This window comes from Archocentrus centrarchus, chromosome 23 (genome assembly GCF_007364275.1).
Source record: "Archocentrus centrarchus isolate MPI-CPG fArcCen1 chromosome 23, fArcCen1, whole genome shotgun sequence".
NCBI lineage: Eukaryota > Metazoa > Chordata > Actinopteri > Cichliformes > Cichlidae > Archocentrus > Archocentrus centrarchus.
In genome coordinates, this window is record NC_044368.1 from 3,762,501 (window position 1) to 3,788,672 (window position 26,172).

The window sequence follows — 26,172 nt, forward strand, 5'->3', positions numbered from 1 at the left end:
CATAACACTATTATCTGATGATAAAAATCTATGAAAAAGTCAACAGTAAATTACAACACTGTTTCAAACAAGAGATTAATGCTGCAAAAAAACTGTTAATGCAGAGCAATAAAATAAATTATTAAATAGGTTTAATAAATTATTTTATTATTGAGTAAGCTCTCAGTATTGCTGTTTATTTCTGAGGTGACAGCAACAGATTAGAACTGCTACTGTCCCAAAGTCTAGTAAAAGAGATGTGGACCTTGCAGCAGCAGAGTTCAATCAAGTACAAAAACATTTATACTTTCATACACAGCTGGCTGTGCTGTGGTGACGCGAGACTGGAGGGCAGTGACGAAGATCTGGACAGTTTGCAGACTTATATTGACGAGTGTTTCGAGCGGGTTGTGGAGGGGAAACCAGAGAAGACACTGACTTCCTCCAGCAGCAAAGGCACTCCGTCCACCAAGAAGAGCCACCCTGAAGGCTCCCCTGAAGCAGCCTCTGCACATACCAACAACATGGTGGACATTTTGGAGTCTACAAATTAAAAAAAAAAAAAAACTGTCCAGCTTTGCTGCATGCCTGTCCCTACTGGAAATCCTCCACAAAGAGTTTTGGACTCTGTGGGAGTCTGCAGAGTTCAGCCAGCAGCAGATGGAAACACTCAAAACATGGTCCTCAGGGTTGGTGAAATCCCTCACCGAGGGAATGACTCGGATCTCGGAAGAAAACAAAAACTAAACTGTTATCAAGCTTCAGGCCTGCAGCATAAGAGAAAACCTAGAGTTTTCAGGAATACCGGAGAAGGTAGAAGACGACCTGGAAACAACGGTGAGAGAATTTATTCAGACTCACTTCTGCTCCTCATTTTATCTGCACCTTATTCATTGAGGGTTTTGTGGGGGTGGTGTGGATGAGCACTGTTGACCAGCTGTCAGGTGCTCATATCTGATCGTATCTGTCCCCTCAATTTTAATAGCATTCTAGCTTTCATACACCTCGGCTTCCTGTACTCTACACCCCTGTTTCCTGCACCGGGTTACCAAGTTACCAAGTGGGGCCCTAGGACCCTGTTCTCGGCTCGTGCTGTGATGGCCGGCCTCCGGCAGGCTGCCTGTTCCCTCTGGTTCTCTGGGGCTCTTGCTCTGTGTTTTTCTGCTTGCACTCTGCTCGGCTCAACACAGCTCACAAAGCCATTAAGCTCACTTCATAGTACACCCCTCTGGGCCCTGTCTCTAGTGGTTGAAGTGAGGTTTGGCAGTTGAGGGAACCCTCAGATCAGGTGTTGTGATACAGCGTGGAGAAAAGACTCACTTACAAATCAGACACATAATAATTTGTGTTGTCTGTGTACAGGGTGTGATCATCTGACCTGTGCTGCTGCTCTTTATGGATTTAGACCACTGAATTTAACAAGATATAACCTGATGATACGTGAGCTATCATGGCTGATTTCCAAAAACCAAAGACAGTATAAAGGTGCTTAAATTTAATCACTTAATGTCCATAAAGTGCAAATATTGAATGTAGACACAAACATGAGGAAACCATTTACTGTCCAGTCTTTTCTAATGTTACTGTTGAAAAGATCCTCAATGAGCCACATTATTTCTGAGGAAAACTACTTTGGATTTTAGGATAAAAAGTGGCAAAACATTTGTAAAAATTATATGAGTTAAGGTTAAACATAGCTTTGGCTTCCTGTCAGGCAAACGGCTGGCGTCAGGCATGAAGATGCTCTGGTTAAAGTTACATCAACACACGTAAAGGCATGTGTGAGTGCACGTGTGTGATGTAATTTCAGCATCATTTTATCATCGTCACATCAGACACAGCGTCCATATCACACTCAGACACACACAAACCGGTGGCGACGTGATGACTGCGGCCGACGCCTCGGTGACATCGCACTTAGAGTGAGTCATTCATCGGTTGGCTGGACCACCCAAAAGTTTGAGTGTGTTAATGACCTATGATGGTTCACTGATCAGCCCTCAACCACTAATATAATGATCTTATGTAAACACTTAACAAAGCTTTGGTCTTTTTGACGGTGTTGCAGACATCAGCTGTGCCCGAATAAGGGTTTAGGTTTCCAGGGTGATTTCTCTAAAGGGAAAACGAATGACGTTAAACTCTTTACATTTTCATCTCAGCCACAATTTAATTCTGGCACTGGTTCCTGCAGCACTGTGCTCCAATAACAGACAACATACTTCTTCATAGTGTTAAAGTGGACATTTTCTTTCATTTCTGTCATTTATACACTGTTTAAATGGTGAGTGTTCATATTTACAAAGGGCTAAATTCTCAAATAACGGGGTTAACATTATGGGCTATGTCACAAGCAATCCCTGTGAGTCTATAAGTTTAAATGCTCTCTCTTTTTTCTACTCTTAGATATGTATGGTGTCAGAGAGTGTGTATACTTCCAGTTTGATTATCTTAGCCACATAGTAAGTAAGTAAGCAAATTTTAATTATTTAGCACTTTTCACAGACAGTGGTCATACAGTGCTGTACATGGTAAATGCAAAATGAGACAAAGACAGTAATTAAACTCCAGCTAAAAACTAAAAATTCAAGAAAAAGTTTTTAACTGCTTTTTAAAAGAATCCAGAGAGTCAACTGAGCGTAGATGTAGAGGTAAGACTGTTCCACAGCCTCGGTGCCGCTGACTGAAAGGCTCTGTCCCCCCCTAGTCTTTAGTCATGTGCGGGGAACAACTAAAAAATTCTGAGCCTGCGAACGAAGACAGTGAGAAGCTGGGAAATAAGATCTGAGGCCTGGCTGTTTAAGGCTCTGAATGTGAATATGAGAATTTTAAATACTGGATTAGGGTAGACAAATTATCCATCTGATGGGACTTAAAATACATATACAGCTAAATGTCATCAGCGTATAAATGGTAAAAAATTACCTTAAAAGATTGAATGATGCCAGGTAAAGGGGGCACATAAAAAGAAAATAATAATGGACCCAGGACTGAACCCTGTGGGACCCCCACAATTTAGGGAGGCAATAGTGGAACTGAAATTGCTGGTCCTAACAGAGAACGTCCTATCCAATAAATAAGAGGAAAACCAGTCTAGTGCTTAGCCAGAGATTAAGCAAAATGTTATGATCAGTGATATCAAAGGCTGCACTGAGATCAAGTAAAATGATGACAGAACAATTCCCTGCATCAGAAGCCATTCAAACATCATTGTAAACTTTCAAGAGTGCAGACTCAGTAGAGAACTGCTTTCGAAAGCCAGACTGAAAAGGATCAAAATCTGTAAATTGATAGTAAAGACATGAATTGACGATCTACAATTTTCTCTAATAATTTACTAACAAATGGCAGCCATAACTGCCATTTGTTAGTAAATGGCAAATGACATTTACTAGACTCTTGGCTCCCAAGTCTAGTAAAAGAAAAACTATGCTAATTTTGAGCTGTGCAATAGAGCTACTGCAATAGAGTCCAAGAATAGCAAGCATGCATTATAAGTACTAGAGTGTGCAGACCCTGCACTTACACACATACTGTACCTATACTTTCAGTTTTATTGTTTATTCACTGTAATTTGTTTTTAAAAAAGAAGCATACATTTGATTTTTTTTTAGCTTAAACTTTAGCTAAGACCAGAAGTTTCTGCATGCATGAAAATAAAAGATGCCCAGTGGATTATTTAATCACCTCTGTTTTTGAGATGTGGTTGTGTAGTCACTGTTTGCTGGCACAATCTAAATACAGTATTATGTTTTTTTTTTTTTTCTTGCTCTTTCCAGGCCATCTTTCTTGTAAGGTACACAAATACACCCACCTTCATCTTTCCTTCTGTTGGATCATCATTTTTAGCCTTCAGGTGCCTGACGATGCCAGAGATGCAGAGCGGCCCAGCAAAGCCCAGCAGATCCGCCAAGTAACGGAAGGTGCTGCTGAGCAGGATGGGACGCCCAAACGCTCGATACATGGAACGCCAGATCGAGGGAGCGCGATCCGGGTCCTCGGGTGTCTGTGTGGACAGAGGAGAGAACGAAAAAGCAGAGAAATTATATCCGTATATTTTCATATAGCCAAGTAATGCCAAAACTCATGGCACTGAAATTAAATCACTTTAAAGCCTCCATCTGCTCACCCTCTGATCCTCATAGGCGTCTTTAAGCCGCAGGTAGTTGGTGAGGGCTCTCATGGCGATGGGCAGCTTGCCAATTTTCTTCAGCTCTATGGGCCTCTTATGGGCTCCGATGATGAGAGGATTCATCCACCAATATGTCGCCTAAAAAAAAATAAGCCAAGAATTTTGTGCTGTGCTGCCAAGCTGTGTTCCAGTAGCATTTGCCACAGTCAATGTTGATTAAGAGGGATAAAAATAAAACAAATAAGTTTTGGTTTGTTGTACTTGTGGTCTAATCATTATATTAAATATTTATTTTGAGATTTGTATATTAATAACTGTTCTCAAAATCTACCTTGGACAGCAGGTTGACAAAAGGCTGCAGAAAACGAACTCCCAAATCCTGTAAATCTTCTGGTGGTTTCACCTTCTGAGGATTGGCAAAGAATACGTATTTCTAGAGGGAGATATAAAGAAAAAATTAATCTCAGCATGAAAAAAAAAACAGATTGAAATGTTTTGGTATGCCAGGATTATTGAGAAACACACACACAAAAAAAAATATCTCCTTGGATTAAATTGATGTAGAGTGAAATGTGGTGACTCACCCTCACTCTGATGACATTGATCTCCACGGCCATCAGGAGTCCATACAGGATCACCAGCATCGCTGTGATGCAGAACCTCAGATGCTGTGGTCCAACGTTGAACTCTGCAAACTTCCACAGCTTAATGGACTTCGTGATGAACGCCAACACCCAGTAGATGAAAAGGACTGTGAGAAAGGAGAAGCAGCACAACGTTCATAGATGTCACATTGCTGCGATTTGACTAGTTTTGGAAGACTTGCATGTTAACATACACACTGAACTGTGCTCACAGAGTTTTCAAGAGTACCACATTTCTTTCATTTTATCGTTACCCTAAAAAGCTGAATTCTTCTTCGTGATTTGGCCTCTTGTCCTCACACAAACAGTTTTAGGTCACTGAAAACTGACCTTTAATATCTCCTCCCTGGGAGGATTTCCAAAAGTCTATTTTGAGTGTTGACTGGGGAGTAAGAGAGACTTTTGGAAACCATGCAGACATCCACAATTAATTCCTGGTTGGGTTTTTCTGTTTACACCAGCATGTGCATTCCCAGTGTAAGTGTATGGTCAGTTCATGTGCATTTTCATATGTGTAATATAATTCGTATGCAGATTACATCTGAAACTATGCTGAAATACTCATGATGACGATAGTGTGGATGTAGCCTTCATCAGAGCAAGTAAAGCAAAGTAGCAGCTCATAGATATAAACCGCCAAGGAAACAGTGATAATTATCACAGCAGCAGCTGAGAATGTTTATGAACTGCAGTGAGGCATGACTGGATTATCAAATCTCTCATGAAATATTTGCAAAACTTTCATATGCTTCTCTAAAGGTACTTTTTTTTTGTTTTTTTTTTAATTTGTCAAAGCAATTACAAGTCTAACCTGTCTGTTCTTGAAACGCCCTTGGATCCAGTGAGCATCTGGTTTTTTGTTTGTTTTTTAATAGGTGAAATAGTGAAGCAGAACTCCTCACCCAACTTACTGCCCTTTGCTCTCATTATTAATATTCCTTCTGCTAGCACTGGACTGTAGTCAACTTCACTTCCTATTTGAGTTCCATTATAGATTTTCTTTTGGCTGGTTCCTTTGGGGGATCGCCACGGCCGATTTACTTATCTCACCCTATTCTCAGCAACCTCTTCGGTCACACCAACCCTCTGAATGTCCTCCTTTCCTGCATCCATGAATCTTCTGTGATCTTCCTCTTTTCCTCCTGCCTGGCAGCTCCGTCTTCAACACCCTTTGTCAAATATATTCCCTATCCCTCCTCTCCACATGTCCAAACCATCTCAGCCTTGCCTCTCTGACTTTGTCTCCAAACTGCTCCACCTGAGCTGTTCCTCTGATGTACACATTTTTAATCCTCTCTATCCTGGTCACTCCCAGTGAAGATCTTGGCATCTTCAGCTCTGCCACTTCCTGTCATTTTTTCAGTCCCACTGTCTCAAACCATCCATCATAGCAGGTCTCACTACCATCTTGTAAATCTTCCCTTTCACCCCTGACACTTGTCTCCACCCACTCCACCCTGCCTGCACTCTCTTCTACACTGTACATTGCTTTAGATGGTTGACCCCAGGTATTTAGGCTTATTAACCTTCAGTACCTCTGCTCCTTGCAGCTTCACTGTTAGACCTCCCTCTCTCTCATTTACACACATGTATTCTGTCTTGCTTCTACTTATTTTCATTCCTCTTCTCTCCAGTGCATACCTCCACCTCTTCAGACTCTCTTCCACCCACTCCCTACTCTCACTACAGATCACAATGTTCTCTGCAAACATCATGGCCCACAGAGACTCCTGCCTGACCTCATCTGTCAACATTGCAAACAAAAGTGGCTCAGAGCTGAACCCTGATGTAATCCCACCACCACCTTGAACCCATCTGTCCCTCCTACCGCACACCTCACCACTGTCTCGCTGCCTTCATCTCAAGTGCCAAAAACTTCTGCATGCATGGAAAATACTGTAAAAAACTTTTTGTAAATCTTCACCGCTTGAGTCTGAAAGACTCTTGCAAAATTAACCACTACTAACTAATAATATGAATGAATTTCTCCCCTTTGCAGAGTACGTCGAGCATAATGTAGCCACCAGGTTTATACTTTAAAACAAGGTCTTCAGCCATGAAAATCAAAAACCTTACCTGATTCAAAAGTAGATGAACTTCCTTCAAACTCGTCATTTCATGCCTCTCTGAACAGATTTCAGCACAGATGCTATGTCCATCCTGAATGACCCATTTTAACCCCTTGCACTATGCACCCTATGATTTCACTGTCCTTGAAAATGCTCAGAGAACAACATTTAGCTTCAAACTGACCCACATTTCATTTGAAAGCTCGCTGCTGTTGATGTGAGCTAGATCTTCATCAACATTAAACAGCACCTTGAGCCTGAAGGTGTCATGTCAGGTCAGAAGCATCACAAGGACATTTACAGGGTTATGCATCATAAATCTGTCCCACAGGATCTTCCAAAATTTATCAGCTATTGAGATGATCATTGTTTGGTGCAAATACTCATTTATTTACTAATCTGGGTTTCAAGCCCTGCAACAAGCTGGCGACCTGTCCAGGGTTTACCCTGCCTCTTGCCCTATGATAGTTGGGATAGGCTCCAATTATCCTGCTTTGTTCAGCCTGATCACAGTTATCTGGCTACATGTCGACTGCCTTGACTTTGGTCCTTTATTTAAATAAAAAATAAATCAAAAACAAAATCAATTCAGGGTCATATTAAGTGCCCTCACTGTCTTACCAAGCAGCAGTTTGGGAAAGTTGGATGTCTCTATGTTGTGGTAGTAAACTACTGATGTTGTAGCTGCTACAAAACCCATGAATGCTGGCACAAAAAGATGGAGGTGGTTGGTACCCATCACCCTACAGCAAGAGGCAAACACAAAATATAAAATTAACATGCACATCATTTATTCTACTCAAGACAATAAAAACAAAAAGCATTTTTTGCTCAAGTTTGATAAAATCTCTTTGTGAGTCCTCACTTGTTGGAGACAATGCCCTCTGCAAACTCGCACACGTGGACGAATAGAAGCAAGAAGGTGAGGATCCACCTCATGTTGTGCCCAGGGAAATGAAGCCATGTGTTATGATGGATCTGCACTTTAGAGCTCTGACTGCCCCAGCCTGATGAACAGAAACACAAGACACAGCGAGACAGACGGTCAATCTGAGCTTGTGATGTTGTTAAAAAAAAAGTCAAGTCAAGTTTACACAAGCTCTCTGAGTCTGCGTTGGGGGTCCTCACACAGCCTGTTCCATGACACACTGAGGGCAAAATTCACTGACATACATCAATCTTTTATAAAATCTGCATTTTGTGTGTATGACCAAACAACTCCAAACAAACCTTTTAAGTGGGTCTTTTTTAGAAGGCCTGTTGACTTGAGTGGAACACAAAATTCATCTTATATATGACATACACTACTCACAAAAAGTTAGGGATATTTGGGTTTTGGGTGAAATTTCAGGACGAGCCTAAAATGCATTCAAACCTTTACAGGTGAATGTAATGTGACCTACTCTAAGCTTTTGAATGCACATGTCCAACTGTTAAATGTTTCAGAACTTTTTGCACAAGTTGCTGTTCTTTAACGAGGAGCTTAACGGCAAAATTCACAACAGGTGTTTGATTCTTGAATCGACCAATAAATGTCCTGGTTCAGTTAGAGCTGGTGTTTAAACGGTCGTTCATGATGAGGACGACTGTTTAAACACCAGCTCTAACTGAACCAGGACATTTATTGGTCGATTCGAGAATCAAACACCTGTTGTGAATTTTGCCGTTAAGCACCTTGTTGACTCTGTGGCACGATTAATTAAGGCAGCTCTTAAGGCAGCAGGGGGCTCGACCCAGTTCCAAAAAAGATGTACCTAACAAAGTGGCAGGTGAGCGTATATTCAGGTACCAAGTAGCTTAGTGTGATTCAATCAATCATATAATCATTCAATAAGGCAGCACCTAATAATAATTTTCACGACAAATCTGTTAATTATATTCTTAATAAATTCCTGTTAGGCAGTCTTGTAATCATCAAATATTTACTATTTACAGCTGAAAATGAGTTTGAATAATTATACAGTTATCACAATGTTTACATATGGACTTTGTGTCCTTTTTTGATACAGTGCTCACTTCTGCATGTAATTAAAGTCTTGCTGCTTGGGTTTCATTTATTCCAACAGCCTCTCTTATTAGGTTTGTTTCTGCTCTTTACTTGGTGGACTGAAGCCATTTTGGAGCCTTCGGGCACAGCGAACATGAAAAACTACAACCAGGAAGCATCAATTAGTGAGTCCTGGGGGACAGAGCTGAGGGCTTGTGGTCAGAACCATTCCCATAAACTACTGAGTACACACAGACACACACAAACACAAACAACAGAGATAACCAGCCATGTATTCAGAAAGGTTATTCTCTGCAAAGACCCAACCTCTAATAAACACATATTTCATTCTTGTTTATTAATGAGTTTTTTCCTCATCTTCCTTCATTCCTTTCTTTATTTCTCACATCCTTCCTTATTTCCTTTCTGTGTTCTTTTCTTTTTCTTTTTTCTTCTTGTCATTAATCATCCTTTTTTCCCCTCTCATCATCTAACGGGGAAAGAAACAGATTAAATGAGTGTGTACAAACTTATTAAGTGCCAACGTACCCACACAATGTTTCTTATTAGTATTTTGCCAACATGCAGTTTGACTGCTCTTTTGTTTGCCATTAATTTTACTTTTTCCAGAAGCAACAGCCCAGATCCCACTGGATCACTGAACCATGGATCTAATTCCATCTTAACTACTCTTTAAAGCAGCTTAATGTTGACACTTGTGTCAAGATAGTGCCTTTAGGGATATATGTGTGTGATCCTGGTTTTTGCTGTGCTTTGGGGACCTAAATCTATATTTTACACATGGAAATGTGTCTTTTTTAACATATATCATATCAACAATCATCACATTTCAAAATGAAAGCATGTTCTCAGAATTGTAAATCAAATGTCCTCTAAGGTTATAGGCACACAACTGTGTGTGTGTGTGTGTGTGTGTGTGTGTGTGTGTGTGTGTGTGTGTGTGTGTGTGTGTGTGTGTGTGTGTGTGTGTGTGTGTGTGTGTGTGTGTGTGTGTGTGTGGACCTGTTTTCCACGTTTGTGAGGACCAATGTTTGGCTCAGAATCATTGTCACAAGGACATTTTGGATAAGAGGACATATGACAGATCTTCACAGCATTTAAGTGCATTTTGCATGTTAAGACTTGGGGTTAGAGCTGGGGTATGGAAAAGGGATAAAGTACTTGAGGTTAAGGTAAAGGGTAAGAGAAGGTAAGATCGTCCTCACAAAGATAGCAAAAAGCAGTGCATATGTGAGAGAGAGAGCAAGCGAGAGTAAATTTCACCCACACATCTGCTCCGTCTGCCAGATTACAGATGTCTGACAGTAAGACAGCTCAGACAAGTCAAACACGGGATTTCATCTTTCATTTCAATGGCACAATGCTTTTCTCACCACATCCCTGTCAAGAAATTCTGGTCAGTAGATCAGAGTTTTACTGTCCCTCTACATATTTTTACTGGGAAAAAGTTTCACAGCTTCTAAAATTTGCTACAATAACATAGCATAATTTACCTGACCTCAGATAAGCGGCAGAAAATTGATGAATGGCTGGAAGGAATTAGTACATTTATACTGTATGTTTAAAAGTATTCTAAATCTGCTGAACTTCTTCACTGCCGTTGCATTATCAGCCTTCAGTCACATACTGCTGTGGCAGGCATGGCCGAGAGGACCCCAATGCAGGACTCGGGGGCTAGAGCTAAACTTATACCTCAGCTTTATTGTGTGAAACACAGGAGATACAAGGCCAGTCAGGAGCCAGCTGCACAAAAACACTAAACTCACAAGAAACTCAAAATACTAAGGCACACAGCAGGGAAGCCGACAAGGACACTACAACAACGAGGACACGACAAGGAGAAGGGATCATCAAAATAAAACAGGAAGTGAACAAACATAACACAATGAAGACTTGACATAACATGATGAAGAAGGTCCACAAGGGAAACACCAAAACAGACATCAAGACAATGACACCAGAACCAGACAAGGAAGCAACCAAACGAGAAAGACACAACACAAAAGACTAGACATGGGAGGGATAACAGACACCTGATCACAAGACCACAGGGAAGACAACATGAGGGAAACAGGAACTAAATACCAATAACTGTAACAGAAAACTATGACAAATTAATATCCTTCATCCTAAGCAAACTTACAAACACAGCTCACAGATGAAACACAAAACACACTGGGCAAACTGCCCAGGATCATGACAAAAAATGCTTGTTAATGAATAGTGGTTTCAGACAGTTTGCTTCACAGCTGAAACCTTGACTGGAATAATATGGCATTCTGTGCAGTTAATTTTATTAACATGCTTCATTTCTAAAGTAAAACTTATGGGCTGAACTTCTGGTGTTTGAAATTCTAGTATAACTCAGAACTCCATCCTCTCTATGGAGAGCCGTTTTATTCAAAATTTAGAAATTTAGAAAGATCAGAAGAATTCTGCAAAAGGCCGCCAAAAAATTAGCATCAATTATTTTCTTCTTCTCCTGCTTCTTCTCCTGTTCGATATTTTGCAAGCTAGTTCCTGTTTTACTCCTCTGGGTCGCTAACGTTGGACCAGCCTACGCCCCACTGATAAAACTCCGCCCCCTCATTTGAATATCCATCCATCCATTTTCTTCCGCTTATCCGGGGCCGGGTCGCAGGGGCAGAAGCCTAAGCAGAGAAGCCCAGGCTTCCCTCTCCCCAGCCACCTCCTCCAGCTCATCCGGAGGGACCCCAAGGCGTTCCCAGGCCAGCCGAGATACATAATCTCTCCAGCGTGTCCTGGGTCTACCACGGGGCCTGTTCCCGGTGGGACATGCCCGGAACACCTCACCCAGGAGGCGGCCAGGAGGCATCCTAATCAGATGCCCGAGCCACCTCAACTGGCTCCTTTCGATGTGGAGGAGTGTTAGAATAGATAAACATGTAACTGTTTTTCTATGTATCACAATGTGTTCATCATAAACATGCACATGACCATCAGATTGTAAGCACAAAACATACTCACACACACCCGGACCCTCCAGGTGAGGAAAGCAGGTAACGCCTGTTTCCTGACGTCACACACACATACACACACCCCCACACACTTACGTGACGCTAAAATAAAAGCACCGGCAGGAAGAAAGAAGTCAGACTCTCTTTCAGAGGCACGTGAGTGTTAGCTGACTGAGACTCTCCCTGCAGGTAAAAAATCAACTACGGGTTTCTGTGTCTTTCTTTATTCAACGGTGGTCCGAACCTAACAGGAGCAGCGGCTCTACTCTGAGCCCCTCCCAGATGGCCGCACTCCTCACCTTATCTCTAAGGGAGAGGCCAGCCACCCTTCGAAGGAAACTCATTTCTGCCGCTTGTATTCGCGATCTTATTCTTTCGGTCACTACCCAAAGCTCGTGACCATAGGTGAGGGTAGGAACGTAGATCGACCGGTAAATCGAGAGCTTCGCTTTTACGCTAAGCTCCCTCTTCACCACGACGGACCGGTGCAGCGTCCGCATCACTGCAGAAGCAGCCCCGATCCACCTGTCGATCTCCCGTTCCCTTCTCCCATCACTCGTGAACAAGACCCCGAGATACTTAAACTCCTCCACTTGAGGCAAGAACTCATTCCTGAGCCGGAGATGGCACTCCACCCTTTTCCGGCTGAGGACCATGGCCTCAGACTTAGAGGTGCTGATTCTCATGCCAGCCACTTCACACTCGGCTGCGAACCGTTCCACTGCGAGCTGGAGGCCCCCCCGATGAAGCCAAAAGAACCGCATCATCTGCAAAAAGCAGAGATGAGACTCTGAGGCCACCAAGGAAGAAGCCTTCCGCCACCTGGCTACGCCTAGAAATTCTGTCCATAAAAATTATGAACAGAATCGGTGACAAAGGGCAGCCCTGACGGAGTCCAACACCCACAGGAAACAAATCCGACTTATTACCGGCTATACGGACCAAGCTCTCACTGCGGTTGTACAAGGACTGAATGGCCCGCAACAATGGGCCAGACACCCCATACTCCCGCAGAACCTCCCAAAGAACACCCTGAGGAACACGGTCGAATGCCTTCTCCAAGTCCACAAAGCACATGTAGACTGGTTGGGCAAACTCCCACGCACACTCGAATATCCTTGAGAGGATAAAGAGCTGGTCCAGCGTTCCACGACCAGGACGAAAACCGCATTGTTCCTCCTGAATCCGAGGTTCGAATAACGGACGCACCCTCCTTTCCAGCACCCTGGCATAGACCTTACCGGGGAGGCTGAGGCGTGTCAACCAAGACAGCCCTACAACATCCAGAGCCTTCAGGAACTCAGGGCGAATCTCGTCCACCCCAGGGGCTCTGCCACCAAGGAGTTGTTTAACTACCTCAGTGACCTCACCCCCAGTGATGGTCAAGTCATCCCCCTCATCCCCAGACTCTGCTTCCACTACAGAAGGCGTGTCAGTGGGATTCAGAAGGTCCTCGAAGTATTCCTTCCACCGTCCGACTATAGCCTCAGTTGAAGTCAGCAGCACCCCCCCCCCCCCCCGCACTATAAACAGTGTGAGTGAAGCACTGCTTTCCCCTCCTGAGTCGCCTGACGGTTTGCCAGAATCGCTTCGATGCCGTCCGAAAGTCTTTTTCCATAGCCTCACCGAACTCCTCCCACACCCGAGTTTTTGCTTTGTCCACTACCCGAGCTGCATTCCGCTTGGCCTGTCGATACCTGTCAGCTGCCTCCGGAGTCCCACAGGCTAACCAAGTCCGATAGGACTCTTTCTTCAGCTTGATGGCTCCCTTCACCTCCGGTGACCACCATCTGGTTCGGGGGTTACCACCACGACAGGCACCAACCACCTTGCAGCCACAGCTCTGAGCAGCAGCCTCAACAATGGAGGTGCGGAACATGGTCCATTCGGACTCAATGTCCTCAGCCTCCCTCGGAATGCTGTCGAAGTTCTGCCGGAGGTGGGAGTTGAAGATCTCCCGGACTGGGGCTTCTGCCAGGCGTTCCCAGCGCACCCTCACAATACGTTTAGGTGTGCCAGGTCTGTCCAGCATCTTCCCCCGCCACCTGATCCAACTCACCACCAGGTGGTGATCAGTTGACAGCTCAGCTCCTCTCTTCACCCGAGTGTCCAGAACATACGGCCGCAGATCTGATGATACGATTACAAAATCGATCATCGACCTGCGACCTAGGGTGTCCTGGTGCCATGTGCACTTATGGACATCCTTGTGTTCAAACACGGTGTTTGTTATGGACAAACTGTGGTTTGCACAGAAGTCCAATAACAAAACACCATTCGGGTTCAGATCGGGCAGGCCGTTCCTCCCAATCACGCCCCTCCAGGTCTTACTGTCACTGCCCACGTGAGCGTTGAAGTCTCCCAGCAAGACTATGGAGTCACCAGATGGAGCACTCTCCAGCACCCCACCCAGCAACTCCAAAAAGGGTGGGTACCCTGAACTGTCATTCGGCGCATAAGCGCAAACAACAGTCAGGACCCGTTCCCCAGCCCGAAGGCGTAGGGAAACTACCCTCTCGTCCACTGGTGAAAACTCCGACGTACAGGCAGCAAGCCGGGGGGATACAAGAATACCCACCCCAGCTCGCCGCCTCTCACTGAGGGCAACTCCAGACTGGAACAGAGTCCAGCCCTTCTCCAGGAGACTGGTTCCAGAGCCCAGGCCATGCGTTGAGGTGAGCCCAACTATATCTAGCTGGTATCTCTCAACCTCACGCACTAGCTCAGGCTCCTTCCCCACCAGAGAGGTGACATTCCATGTCCCAATAGCCAGTTTCGATAGCCGGGGATCGGTCCGCCAGGGCCTCCGCCCTCGGCCACCGCCCGACACACACTGCACCCGACCCCTACGACACCTCCTGCGGGTGGTGGGCCTGCAGGAGGGCGGGCCCATGTAACCTCTTCGGGCTGCGCCCGGCCAAGCACCACGGGCTAATGCCTGGCCACCAGACGCTCTCCCTCGAGCTCCCTCCCCAGGCCTGGCTCCAGGGTGGGGCCCCGGTAACCCTATCCCGGGCAGGGTAAACTGTTCCCTTGTTTTTTCACTCATAAGGGTCTAGTTCCTGTTTTACTCCTCTGGGTCGCTAACGTTGGACCAGCCTACGCCCCACAGATAAAACTCCGCCCCCTCATTTGAATATAAAAATATAAAATAAAAAGAGCTTCAAATGAAAAACGGGGTTAAAAAATAAAAGTCACTGAAATATGTAAAGTAGTTTTACACAATAAAAGTGTCACAAAATAAAACTCCAATATGAAATAAATAGATAAATAAATAGATAAATAAATAAATCTTGAAATAAATTAAAATAAAATAAGTTAAAAATTTCTTTTAAAAATATTTTGTTTTATTTCATGGAATATTTATTAATAATTTATCAATAGCAGTATTTATTTATTTATTTATTTATTCATTTATTTCATTTTGAATAAAACGGCTCTCCATACCTCTCATCCAAAAATTGCCACTTCCGGTTCCAAAATACCACAGTGGCCAAAACATCAGCACCGAGGTGTTGGTGTTTTGGCAAATCCAAAGCCGATACCTGCCATATATTTTATTTACCCAGAGCAAGTATATCATTTAAACATAATACAGTACATTTGAAACAGTAAGGAAAAAATTGTTTGAGATCCAGTAATCCTCACTGGATTAGTTCCGTCCTGTCAACAGCAGTGAGTTCTGAGACTTTCCAGAAGTGAAGGTGCAGCTTTAAGAAGCTTAAGGAGGAAACACTTCAACATCTGTCAAAATACACATAACACAGGTTGTACCGCCGTGACTTTATACTGCAGACACGCTCTGGTATTCTTAATGGAGACGAGGGTTTACCTGTGAAAATGCTTATTTTCTTTATTCTGTCCTTTAGAATGCAGCTGGATTTCATGTGAAATTAAATCTGAAAAAAATTCCCACCTGACTCCCTCAGTGCAAGCAGATTTTTTATGAACATTGACTTCAGTGTATTTAATGAAGCCATGAAAAATTTTACCTTCCAAGTGACAGGCCCTATTAGTACGCAGGAATGGGATGAAGTTTTGCACTTTTTCATTATTTTTCAAGTGTTGTTGAGCTCTCAGATGGTATTATTTATACTAAAATATAGAAGGCATAAAGAAAGCACAGTCCTTACTGTGAAACAGACTGAACAGGTCATTGCCTACATTTTAAAAGTGACTACACACTTGGCTACAGCAAATTGTTACATTGTAATAAACTGATCACTGTAAAAGTAGAAAAAAAAAAGAAAGTTTATCATCTATAATTCATATCTGCCTCCTCTTCATTCGACATGCAGCCTCTCTTTAATCCACTGCCCACACTGCTCTGCCTCAGGCTGCAGTCCTCCTCAGCTCTGCTCCTCATGCCTGAATCCTGTCTGATTCTGCTGCTCTGCTCCGGATTTCGCTCTTTCGTTGCATGGATTAGTTCTCCACACTCTGGACTCCCTGCTCAGTTCAGCTAAAGTCCCCCTGCTGCTCTGCATAGCCAACAACACGCCTGGTGCTCCATGCATCCAGTCGCACCTTCCCCTGCATCCTATCCACAACACCCTGCAGTGATTATTAATCTTTTTTCTAACAATAGTCCCCCATATATTTATCTATCAATCACATCTATCTAGGCTATTCTCATGTCATAGTAGCCTTTATATTAAAATGTGTGTAAATAGGACATCAGTTTAGCTCACTGGGTGGAGCAGGTGACCCACATGCTGTAAGGCTGTTGCAGAGGCCTGTATTTGAATCCGTCCTGGGCCATTTGCTGTGTGTCTTCCCCCTGTTCTGTCTCTTCCAGCTTACCTGTCAATTCTCAATAGTACTGTCATAATAAAGGTTAAAAAGCCCAAAACAATATTTGTTGCTAGGAAACCAGGCAGTCTGCAAATGTTGAGTGCAGCATTTTCCATTGAGCGGTTCTAGGTATAAGTGGGCATAATTTTTTCTTTTCCTTTTTTTAATCCCACATACATCATAGATGTTAAATTGGTGTACTTTTGCTATTAAAACTATGATATATCCCATAATATTGATCCACAAAGTTGGTGGGTAAGTTGTTCAGTTCAGCTTTTAAAATAAAATGTGTGCAGACTACCCAATGACTGGTGCACCTGCTGCTGAAATCATTTATATAAAAACATTTTCAGTGCATCGCTGCAGCTAAAGGAAGATCATTTTCACCATCTGTTAATCACAAAAAAAATACAAGTAGTTTCAAGTAGGAAACTTTTAAATACACTTTTAAATACAGCCGCATATGACATACCAATGAAGAGGATGGGGAAGGTGATGAAGAGCAGGAAGACATGAGGAACCAGGTTGAGAGCATCCACGAAGCAGCCATTGTTCAGCACGCCCGTTGCCACGCTGTACGCGCTGCTGTTGTTGCCACAAAACGACAAGGCCTTGCCACCATCCAGCTGCTCCATATGAGTCCCGAGTCAGTCTAGGAAAAATAAGACCCGACATCAACTGACAGATCGCAAATCAAACTACATTAAGGTAATTTATACCATTTTATCTAATCTTACTTTAGCGGCTTTGAATACAAGGACATACATTTCTTTGGCGTGATACGCATTCAAGTGCACACTCTGTGTGATGCTCAGGCATGAGAGCTATTTCAGGGGCATGGCCCACCTACATGCCCCCCAGCTTATGTTGGCTTAATGATACTTGAATATTAAGAGTTGGAAAAGCCTCATGTTAGAGGATCTCATGATCCTGTTGTTCCTTTTGTAATTGTTTAATGTGCAGAATCCCAGAGGTTCGGATTCAGTGAGCAGGCCTGGACTCATTTCCAGCTCCATGCTCTATAGAGTAGCTCTGCATGAGTCACAGTTCAAAATCATCTTTATTTATCTTGTACTGGGCCTTGGTGCAGATACTCAGTTCATCCTTGATCTCACACAAGCTATTTTATCTCCTCTCCCTAAAGCACCTCTTCTAATTACCATTCTTCTGATTGGCTGCCCTTCACAAATAGAAGGTTTGAACAGCAGGTGGGTGGAACTTCGTGTACCTTACATAAATCCCCTCCTTTGCACTGGCACTTCTTCAAAGTAGGACCTCACGAACATCTTCAAAACCTGTTTGAAAACTAACTTTTATTCCTCGACATTTACACCAGACCATCTGTTTTTCTGTATTGTGTTGTTTTTATTGCTTTTATTGTTTTACTCTTTGAGTTGTACAGCACTTTAGTCAACACTTTTGTGAGGCAAAGTATCGAATAATTTGTTGTTAAAGGGTCACGTATATTTAGATTTACTGGTCTGTTTATGGGAACTGGCAGTAAATGAAAGGAAACATGAGCTTGGTTTCAGGGAGGGGAAATAGGTTTTGTTGGAGAGTCAGATATGACATGCTTAAAACAAAATTTTAAAAAATTAAATTATTAAACACCGCCCAATGGATGAGCAGATGGTATGTATGCACTTCATAAACACAGTCTGTCAGTGTGAATGATGTAGCCTATTTAGCCAGAGTTAGCAGTATGCTAAACTATTAGTAAATGTTTACATTTTATGATAAATCCAAATACCTAGCATGATAAGTTTCTTGTTAAACTTAAACATTATGTCTCCTTTATGTCACCTCATTATGTACCCTACACAGAAACAACAGAAAATGTCTGGGGCTGAAAAATAAAGCCAGTGAATAGGTGCTATAAACTGCAGTTCCTCTAGTGGCCACTTGAGGCAGCATCCAAAACAGAGTCAATCCCCATAGACTCTTGTGTTAGATTACCCAACTTTACAACAGAAATAAACGTGTTTACAATCTGGTATCAAAAACAGATTTAGCCTCTATGGATAGTTTCCCTCTTCGTAACAGCTGCACAGGACTGAAATTTGTTATGACTCGTCCTGGAGTTGTACTACTAAGACTTAGAGTTAGGAGTGTGACAGTTCATAGCTGTCTGCTATAAACTGACTCTTGCCTCTGCTAATTCTAGCCAGTAAACTGGACATTGTGATTGTGTTTGTGCTGCTGGTGATCTCTGGAGCATGTTTTAATGGGATTATGTGAAAAATAAATACGGCTTGTTATGAGGTACAGTCCATTAAAGAATTCTGTGCTTCAGCTTTGGTGACTGAAATACTAATATCTCATTTAATAGTCTTTTACTTAGCATGATTTAGCAGGAATGTGCTCTGGGTGCCGCACCTGTGCAGTTTATGGACACACCTTGCTACCCAGGTGTGCTAGGAGTAGCTAGCAGTAGCTAGCATACCACCACGTGGTCCAAAATTGATCACTTCTGGCTCCAGAAAACTAACACGATCCCAGCCAAAAGGCTAATGTGTAAGCGACAAAGTCCAAACTACATGGTTACATGAAACTTTTATATGCAATCACTCTATATTTTAGCCATCTTTGGTTCAGGCAATACACCTGTACTGTGTTTTGGTGCCTCACTGTAGAGAAATTATCACTGTTTGAAAGCATGAAATATAGGAGAGGCAGTAAAAACTAATTCTATTGAGCTCCTTCTTCTTTTCAGCTTATTTAAAATTTGGAAACCACTTTACACCACTGTCACCTCAAATTTCTACCCACTGTTATTGCCATGTTGTTTTCCCTTTTACTAATATAAGATGTACATAATTAATAACATGATTAATGTACATGGATCAGTTTGCCTGAAAGTACAAATAGTTTAACCTTGAACACCTGTGTTAGACCTCAGCCCCATTTATCAAATCAAATACTTAAAAAAAAAAAAAAAAAAAAAATATATATATATATGGATAATTCAGAAACCTAATTTAGAGTTGTTAAATTGAAACAGCTTACTAAAACAGACTACACTTGCAGCTTAAAAGGACCAAAAGTGTCTTACCTCAGAGTAAAGTTATAATCCTTACCAACACCCTCTCATTCAGGAGGCTTGGACTAAAAAAAACACAAACAAAAAAACAGACAAAGGAAACGAAGGAAGAAAGGAATAAAAGAAGGAGAGGAACAGAAACAAAATACAGAGAGAGTCGGAGAGGAAAAAGTTGATTATTTTTAGCCCTGTGAGAGATTCAGCTGCTCCACTCACTGCTACCTCTCTGTGCAGATGGTGTCAACTTTCACTTTGTGTGGCACAGCGCTTCCACTGAGGTCTTTCAAAATAAAACACTTGGCATTAGAAGTAAACTGAAAGCTGTGAACTACTCACAATTCTCCCTTGAATATAGAAAAACTTAAAAAATTTCCATCATCGCAAATTTCCATAATGGGATCAGGAATTAAAGCTGGGTACTAATCGAAGTAAGAAAGCGCTTTGAATGCTCAGAGTAGACAAGCACTATATATGTACCAGTCTATTTAATGATTTAGATGTTTTAAAAAATTATTGTGATATCTATAATTAAATTTATCTATACCTTTATTGTTCATCTTTTTAGCAACTTACTGAAGCACAAAATATAAGTAAAATAAAAGTAATAAAAATATACAAAAAGACACAATTTTACATAACTACTTATATTTCCTTCTTTTAAAACAAATAAATCATAGTTATTGGCAGCATATGATTATTGGGACACCCCAATATTAAAGTCAGTAACATGGATTTAACATTTTAAACACCAATTTATTTAACAACAGGCACCATGTAGGCACGACAAAGTAAAATATTATAAAATTATAAATAACATTAATATTAGCATTTTGAGACAGTTAAATATTTAAACACTATGTATGTTAAAGGTCACTATGTTGTGAAGGCCACTGCAGAGGCCTGGGTTCGATTCCGCCCCAGACCATTTCCTTTTCCTGTGTGCTGTTCCACCATTGCTCTTTCCCTGCTTTCCTGTCCACTCTCTGCACTGTACCATCAATGAGGAGGAAAATCCCTAAAATTACAGGAATGTATTGCCTCACGGGGAACAGGGGCTCCAGCGTATTCCTGTGAACACTTTGGAGCCCCTGAGGATAAGCGCAGTTGTCTGCCCTGGATATCTTTCACATGTGTAATAGTGTGCATGATACATGTGCCAAATGCATTCACTTTATCTGTTATATACAGCTCATCCTTGTATCGTGGTCACTTATTAGGAGGTGTGTTATGTAATTATTATGATCCCACATTAAATTTGTTGTTCTTTTGTCCTTTTTGTGCTGCTACGTCCAGCAGCTTAAAAAGGGTAGTTTTATTTTGAAGGTGCAAACCTCATTAATTCCAGTGAAGCTGTAAATAAATACAGCGAGCTTGATACAACGTTGCCTCCTATCAGATTTCCAAACTTGTACCAGTTTAGGGGTGAGAAGGAGGTTTATTATAGGCTTTGCCTGCAGACATGGTGAGAGCAAAGAGGGTTTACAAACCTGCAGCTAAACAAATATCACTTAATTTGGCATATGGTTTACTTTGGGGCTCAATTTATCACATGCAGGTCCACAGACTTTATTTAAACCTCTACAGCACAACAAATCCTAAGCTCCTAATGTCTTTATGATTGCATAAATATATTAATCTTAGTTGGAAAATCAAAGATGTTCTTTTTAAATATTTAATATATATGCAATAAGTCCCCATTAATATTTTATATAAAACAAATGTAGTTAGTTAAAATGACTCATATATGAAATAGAATAAACATATTTGTAACAAGGCATAAATATGAAACTCTCATTAAGACTTCAATGTGCATATTTATGACTGACTCTTTAATCTGATTCCATCTGAGTGCGTGCACAGCAGCTTGATACACGAGATCATCCCTAAAACCTCACTGAATCCCAGAGACTGCAGGATCCACGCGTGAACCCGCTCTGTGGCATAAAAGAGAGACCGAGACCTTTGATGCGCTCAGCAGTGCGCACTGAAGAGAACACATTATCGGCTGTATTGTCTTTCATCCATGCAGGCTGATGCACTCAGGAGAACATGGTTCAAGTCCTGCATGAAAAGAAAAGGATGGAACCGTGGGGGATCGGGTTTATTTTTCAGCGTCCTTCGGTGTGATTCAGTCATGATGAATATCAACAAAACTCCATTCAGAAATCAAATAATTTAAAGTCCTTCAGCGCGTGGACCAATTAAAATAGATAAAATTTAAAAAAATAGCATTTTTTTCTAAACCAGTGTGATCCAATTTTATATCCGGCACGAATCCAAGAGAATATAAGAAGATCTAAATTTATAAATCCTTAAACTTTTTTTTTTTTAACTGTCCCGCTTCGACTCAGCCTCCTTCTACGACCAGCAGCAGAACTGCTCACATTTCCCCCGAACTGCATGTGCATGCTGGATTATACAAGAGCCGAAATGAAGACTTGCCTTCCAAAGATTCAGAGATTTCCCAGTGTCTATTTTTAAGGTGCGCCAGTGTAGCGACATCCGAATCAATTCAAACTGCAGGAATGTCCAATGAAGTCTGGCGTCTTTCACGGTAAGAGAGCCCTGTCTCTGAACGTCCTCAGTTAAGACGTCGTGTTACACCACACTGAGGATGCTGTCGCCTGGTTGCGAATGAATTAACAAAGGAGAGCTCACCACATCACTTACCCGACCTCTGAAGCAGGTTTGCGGGTCACAGCGTCCCTTCCGCAGCCTTTATCCCCGTTCGGGGTGTCTTCTTATGGTTGCGGTTTACACTGAAGGCACTGTGACAGGAAATGCATATATATTACGACCACTCTCGTGTCCGTTCAGATGTCGTTATGGCGCTCGTGCGGCGCAGATGAGACGCACGCACTCTCAGATATGATGGCTGGCTTTCCTTTTTTTTTTTTTTTTGCAATGAAATTATTTATAGTGTATGACAGAAAGAAAAAAATGTAGGTCAAACTAAAGCCAAATAAGCACTGTGGAGCTAAATCGCCTTTTGTTTTTCAGAGATGTTTTTTTTAGGCTCGCAAATGAAGGGTATGTTTTCAAAAAATGAATAACAAAAAATCTGTCCAGGTTATAATATGAGAGGAAAATAAAGATTTTTCGTAGTGTAAAAGATATAATAGCCTCAATTTTAACAGATTTAGTCTTTGAAACATTAGTTTATTCCCGGAATTTTATTTTGAAAAGAAAATATTTACAGATCAATTTACAGCACAGAGCAGCAGGAGTGAACTTTGCAGCAGTGTGATTGTATCTCTGATAGGTGACACATGAAAGAGGTGGAAACCTAATGGGATATTTGTGTTCAGCACATGTTTATAAAGTAATTTTTAAAAAAAAGAAAGAGACGATCATTTGTAGCAAAAGAATGTGTCCAAAGCTGTAAGTCTTCCAAATTTTGTGCAACTTCCAAATCAGCAGAGACCAAGGATCACTGTCACCAGTCCTTCTTGCAATCTTGTCCCCACATACATGAATTAAGTGCAAGTTTTATAGCCATATCATGTATATAAAAGATGGACAAAGCCACATGTCACCCACTGGTTTTGGACTCTGCATTTTGAACCCTCAGTTTTATAGCTGTGGGATAGAAGTTAAAGTCAGCAGGCTGAATCCATGTATCCAAGATTGTGGAGCCTTTCTCCAAGAAGGACTGCTGTCAAGGCACCAGTCATGTTCCGCATCTGAAATCTTGACAAGACCTTGGTAACAGGACTCAAGGAACCAGAGTCACCTCAGATGGTCTAAAGGGGCAAGCACTCAACGTGAGGCTTGCTGATCTGCAGAATGATGAAATGTTCTAGCTCATCACTGAGATTTTCAAAGCAAGAATTGCCTCACCAACTTCCACAGCATGGAGCTGACCCATGACAGGATGTGCTCCATGGCCAAGAAGTGGCAGATCATGATTGAGGCTCATGTGAATGTGAAGACCACTAGTGGCTTTTTCTGTGCCATTTCTGCATACCAACCAGACCTCCCAGGCCCACACCAAATGGTCCACCAAATCTACAAGATGATGGAGATCATGATCCATGGGGTTGAGATCAATGATCTGAAGGAATGGTTAACAAGGAAATCAAGAAGGCTTTCTAATCTCTCTACCCTTTGCATGACATGTATGTCCACAAGGTCAAATCTGCATTCATTGCATTCTGCAGCCTCTGGCTGGAAAAAAGTCCAAGTGTAAGAAGTTGATGAGAAACAACTGCAATTTTCCTTTGATCTGTGACTTCAGTAAAATTATTCTGAAGAATATTTGGTATCAATCAATGCTTTCAAATCTAATTTCATACAGAATGGTGTTGGCTCTGGAAGATAGGTTCAGCATAAAGATGAATGAGCAGGTTATGCTTTAGGGTTTACCTGTCTCGTGGTTGACTAGTCATTAGTGTGCAGTGTCCTGCAGTCAGTCAGAGCCACCCCTCACTTGTGGCATCTGCTTTCAAAAGTCCAAGAGGGCAGCCGCCAAAATGCTTATATAATGGAACTTCACAAACCCTTAAACTGCATCCCAGTGGCTACTTGCAGCTTTTATTTACAGGCTTTGAATCCAGTAATGCCCCAACATCTCAATAAGGTGGCCTGAGCACCCTAATGAATAATTTGGAAACCACAAAGCTGGAACATCCACGGTTTGATTTCATTCTGCCTTAATCTTTGCATGGGATACCTCTGACTCTCTCTGTGATGCCTCTTTATGTCTCTGTTGTATTAAATAAAGGTACAGCATGCCCAAACCATAATATTATTCAAAAATGAATGGGAGCCGGTACTGATTTACACTTCAAAGTGTGTTTGAAGGTGTTGTGAAATACAGTTTATATAGAAGGGGAAAACTTTTGATTCACAGTACAGTCATAAGTTTGGGCAGTGACTGAAATATTAAAAAATGCAAAAATAAAACTTAAGGTGCTTAGATATGCAGAGGAGGCTGTGAGTAAAAGCACCTGCTACAATTGATGCAGTTTGTACTTCTGATTAAGCTCTTGATGCCTTAATTAGGCGTAGAGCACACTGAGGAAATTTAGCAATATCTCATCTGGCCTGGGAAGGTCTCAGGACATCTCCAGGAAGAGCTAGAAAGAGGATGGTCTGCTCAAGCATGGTCAGTCTATGAATCAAAAATAAATGCTGATTTGTGTTTATTGTCTTCATTCAGTTTATGCCTCATAAGATAAAGACAAAGAAATCACTAACTCAAGCAATAGATGGATGTCAACCCTCAGATGGATGGATGGATGGATGGATGGAAAATCAAACAGTTTGTAGTGGTAGTTTGTAGTGTGGTTTGTGGGAGTGTCTGTCTTCCAGGTGATCCGTTGGGGAAGGTAGCTGTTTCCTGTTGTCATAGCAGCACCTGGGCACACACCTGTTCCTGGTGGTCATCAAGGTCGGGAGTATTTAGGAGGAGCTGAGACGCTGACTCACCACCAGATTGTTCAACCTCCCTGTGGTAAACCAAGCTGCTTTGCCTTTTGGAATACACTCTTGCTTACCCATCATTTACTCTGTCATCTCCTGCTGCTTCAATCATCTCCACTCGTGCAGCATCACCTTCCCTCAGAGCCTCCACCATGCTGGAACCTGCTCTCCCGCTTCCACCTGCCTGCCCCACGGACCTCCTCGGCCCTGACTCACTCCTCCAGCCACATCCCCAACCAGTCACTAAACCTGAATTCCTCTGAGTAAGCCTTCTTGCCCCCGACCATCACCTTTTCAGTTAGTTTATTCCTGCCTGACCCTGTTTGATTTCTCTTTTCAGATTCTCTGTGCTTGCCAGACAGTTCACGACCCCCGCCTGTTTTGTTATATCTGTTTTTGTAATAAACCTTGTTTCCGGTGAACTGTAGCCTCTGCATCCTGATCCATTTCCACCGGCCGAAATGACAGTTATGACCTGAGAAAATATTTTAAAAAACAAACAAACTTATAACCCCCAATGAGGTAACCATTTCTTTCTCCCCAGGAGAAGAAGGTGCTACATTTTCAGGAATCATTTAAAGACAACATATGAATGTTCTGGAGTGGCTGAGTCAAAGCCCAGACCTCAGTCCAAGAGAGATTTCCAAGGGATGATGTTCCAACATCCAAGGGACTGAAGACTTTTGTACAGGCCTGTATGCATTAAATGCACAGATGATTACTGAACACTGTTTTTATGTAGAAAGATTAAAACATTATGAGAAAAGTATATCAAAAGAAATTCCACTAGACCCAAAGCTATTTCTACCTGGTTTGCATGCAGAAAAATATAATTATAATAAAAATGAACTAACATTAATAAACTTCAGTCTATTAAATGTGAGAAAAAAAACCTCTTAGATCAAATATTACCCACGAGATAAAGCAAGATATTTCAAACCTTCCCTTAAAAAGAGTGACATGTTGAAGCACAAGCAAATTAATTACTGGGGCTTTTTTACACCCATGAGAGGTCCCAACCTCCAGGGCTGAAGACCAGTGATGTGGAGACCCTGGTAGTGCTGGGACGTGTTCTTACAAAGGTTACAGATCCTGAATGTGGAG

General features: G+C 42.1%; 1 protein-coding gene and 1 pseudogene across 3 annotated transcripts in view; one reads left to right on the forward strand and one right to left on the reverse strand.

Moving 5' to 3' along the window:
* abcc9 (ATP-binding cassette, sub-family C (CFTR/MRP), member 9) overlaps nt 1-22,461 on the reverse strand; it is a 76,560-nt gene extending 54,099 nt beyond the window's left edge. For 2 of the 3 annotated variants that reach the window (XM_030719935.1, XM_030719936.1), the window contains exons 1-8: nt 22,315-22,461; nt 17,077-17,256; nt 7,690-7,831; nt 7,446-7,567; nt 4,696-4,862; nt 4,443-4,544; nt 4,109-4,249; nt 3,794-3,985 (exon numbers count right to left, since the gene is read on the reverse strand). In XM_030719935.1, the coding sequence (XP_030575795.1) occupies nt 3,794-3,985; nt 4,109-4,249; nt 4,443-4,544; nt 4,696-4,862; nt 7,446-7,567; nt 7,690-7,831; nt 17,077-17,239 (1,029 nt within the window). In that variant the 5' untranslated portion in view covers nt 17,240-17,256; nt 22,315-22,461. Of the gene's footprint in view, nt 1-3,793; nt 3,986-4,108; nt 4,250-4,442; nt 4,545-4,695; nt 4,863-7,445; nt 7,571-7,689; nt 7,832-17,076; nt 17,257-22,314 lie in introns of all 3 variants that reach the window. The other variant, XM_030719934.1, reaches the window with a different exon arrangement.
* LOC115773793 (40S ribosomal protein S3a-like) lies at nt 18,222-25,335 on the forward strand (annotated as a pseudogene).
* The last annotated feature ends 837 nt before the right edge of the window (nt 25,336-26,172 follow it).